This window comes from Atta colombica, unplaced genomic scaffold, assembly GCF_001594045.1.
Source record: "Atta colombica isolate Treedump-2 unplaced genomic scaffold, Acol1.0 scaffold162, whole genome shotgun sequence".
Taxonomy (NCBI): Eukaryota; Metazoa; Arthropoda; class Insecta; order Hymenoptera; family Formicidae; genus Atta; species Atta colombica.
The window spans coordinates 417,639-420,543 of NW_017259253.1; the positions used below are offsets into that span (position 1 = coordinate 417,639).

Genomic DNA, 2,905 nt, shown 5'->3' on the forward strand with positions numbered 1-2,905 from the left:
TTTAAATATAAAATTGAATAAATTATTAAATAGACGTTCATAAATAAATAATTATTAAATAAACAAATTATTTATTTACAGTTTTCTAGCACAAGTAGAGGCAACTATGCGATATGTGTGGTTAGTGGAAATAATGGGTTCTAGTCTACTTTTATGCCTTTCAGGATATTATATTATTATGGTAATAATGACGAATTTTTCCTGAAAATCTTTTATTCATGTGTAATAATTTGGCAATTAATTTTTATATGAAAATTAAGACTGATAATATTTTAATCAAATTAAAAATTCAAAAGAATTAAAAATAAATTATTTCATAAATATCTTGTATTGCAATTGTCAATCTTATAGGAATGGCAGAATAATGACTTAACAGTTATGTTAATTATGTCTGTGATGCTTATATCATTCATCCTTTCTATTTTTACCTACTGTTATGTCGGTCAACGATTGACAGATCAGGTAGCAAGTGTTCATATTTATTTGCTGTAAGTTAGGCATTGTTTTCATAAACATTCTTTATAAAATATACATCTTATTTAATTATAACAGAGTATCAAGGTTGGATTAATGACGTCCACGACAAATTGGTATCATCTTCAGTACAAAAGAGCCCGTTCTTTAATATTGATAATGGCAGTTTCCAATATTCCGGCAAAAATTTCGGCAGGCAGAATGATAGACATATCTCTACCTACTTTCAGTAACGTAAGTATGGAAGTTTGTTTTATTTTATTTGCAAGCAGTGAATTGTTTGCCTGTTCCATTATTTCACAGATTGTTAAAACATCGATGGCGTACTTTAATATGCTCCTAAAATTTGCGTAATTTTGATGAAATAATTATTATAACAGTACAATACTCGATATTAATCTGTAATTGAACTGACTATCTTTGAAACGATTAACAAGATGAAGGACCAATCTTCTTATTAATCCTAATGTTCTCCTTTCTACTTATAACAACTATCGTAACAAATCAACCAACTTTTCGACAAATTTTACATTCACTTAAGATTTCTAATTTTTATTAACTTTTATTAACAAAATTACACGTATGATTCCTAATTTTGAAAATCAGATACATCAAGATATTAAACTTGACATAATTAAAAATTCGCGTAGTTCTGTTGATTCAATATAATCTTCGATCTACAACCCATGACCTAATATAAGGTAGATATTTGAACTTTTGTTATAGACCGTCTCATGTGAATCGATCCTTTTCCATAATTATCTTCTGTCGACAAAAAATTGCGCGCACGCAATCGTTTATTCCAAATTTTAAACTACGCCATGATAAAACCTCTGTGATAACGGCGGTAATTCATGCAGACGCGAAAACGTGCATAAAACAAATCAAGTTGTTATACTTTCGTCTGTTAGTTGCGATTTTATATATTTATATATACTAATACGTTTCATGAACAACGTAAGAAGAAGAACAAGAATTTTTCCGTTTTATCTATATGCATGCTCTGATCGAACGGATGGATTTATGGAATTTCAATTAGAAAAGATGATATTGACCGTGCAGGTGCACAAATTGATTATGGCAGTAATCGATGTGAGGCCGAATGTGAACAAATCCGGAAAATAGACGAGACTTGTCAGAGGGCTCCGGTTACGAGATCATATTTTCGACGCATTTGGTAACTAGCATCGTAATACATATCATATCAACCAGCGTTTGCGGCATCACGGCGTTATTCATCATGCACGGTTGAGGAATTCAAAATGTTGATGATCTGGCTGGAGAACTTGCACAAGAAAATCAATTATCGAAATGCGCCATTGCTCTAAAATTGATAGCGATTGTCGTGTCACATAAGAATACGTAAATAAGTAGCTGAATTATTACTTATTTCCCGATTGATTCTAAATTTTTTTTTAGGTTTACAATTTGTCTCGAAGTATGAAAATTTTACATTGAAATACTATTAATTTTGTTTGTGATGCTTTTTGGAATCAACTCTCTATTTGTTGCAAATTAAATTTAGAAAAATTTTGGGTAAATTTAATCCTTGAATTATTTGGTAGCCTTATGCAGTTAAAGATTTTTATTAATATTTTATATTTAAAAAGTCTAATATACATTTTCACATCAGATATGAGAAATATGTTGTTTCAAAGTTGTTGGAAATACTTTAATACGTCTTTTAGGATATTACATGGTATACGCAACAACAGTGCATTTGACATCTTATATTTATCTTCAATAGAATATACAAATCTTTCGTGCTCATTGCTTTTAGTTTTTAAATAGAAATGTGTGCAGTTAAATATTAATATATTTTTTAGGGAGAATCAAATGACACACTATTTTCTGTAATATATTACTTAATGCTTGTATCTTTTATCGTCAATATTTTGATATTATATTATATTGGGAAACTTTTAATTAGTCAGTAGGATACATAATAAAAATATAGAGATATAAAAATTATTACTAATCGGAAAAGTATATAAATATAAAATATAGTATTAAAAAGTAATAAATAACATGCTTAAAAAAATATAATAAACTTAAGGGAAGAGGTAAAATTTTAGTAAAAAATGCTAATACTATACATGTTGCACTTCGTATAGTAGGGGAATGAAGTATATTTGCCACATAGTCGATTAGTATTACCTTCATAATAAAGAAGCTCGTTATCCTATATAATAATCTTCATGGCTAAATACTCTACGAAACTCATGGCAGTTAAAGTGATCAACATTTCTTTCACCAGTTTTCTCGCCGTAAGTAATTTCTTTGTCCGCGCATATTATCCACTCTATACCAATATGACAAGGAAAAGTTCCTAGAGAGATCATATATTTAAATATATTATGTAAGAATTATTTCTCGATAAATATTTTATATTTAAATATAATTTTAAATATTATTTTATTCATGAATATAA

The 2,905-nt window shown here is 28.3% G+C and overlaps 1 protein-coding gene across 1 annotated transcript in view; it reads left to right on the plus strand.

Moving 5' to 3' along the window:
- LOC108685946 (odorant receptor 82a-like) overlaps positions 1–1,655 on the plus strand; it is a 2,873-nt gene extending 1,218 nt beyond the window's left edge. The window contains exons 2-5 of the mRNA XM_018190963.1: positions 82–181; positions 352–462; positions 553–703; positions 1,519–1,655. Coding sequence (XP_018046452.1) covers positions 82–181; positions 352–462; positions 553–703; positions 1,519–1,655 — 499 coding nt within the window. The remainder of the gene's footprint in view (positions 1–81; positions 182–351; positions 463–552; positions 704–1,518) is intronic.
- The last annotated feature ends 1,250 nt before the right edge of the window (positions 1,656–2,905 follow it).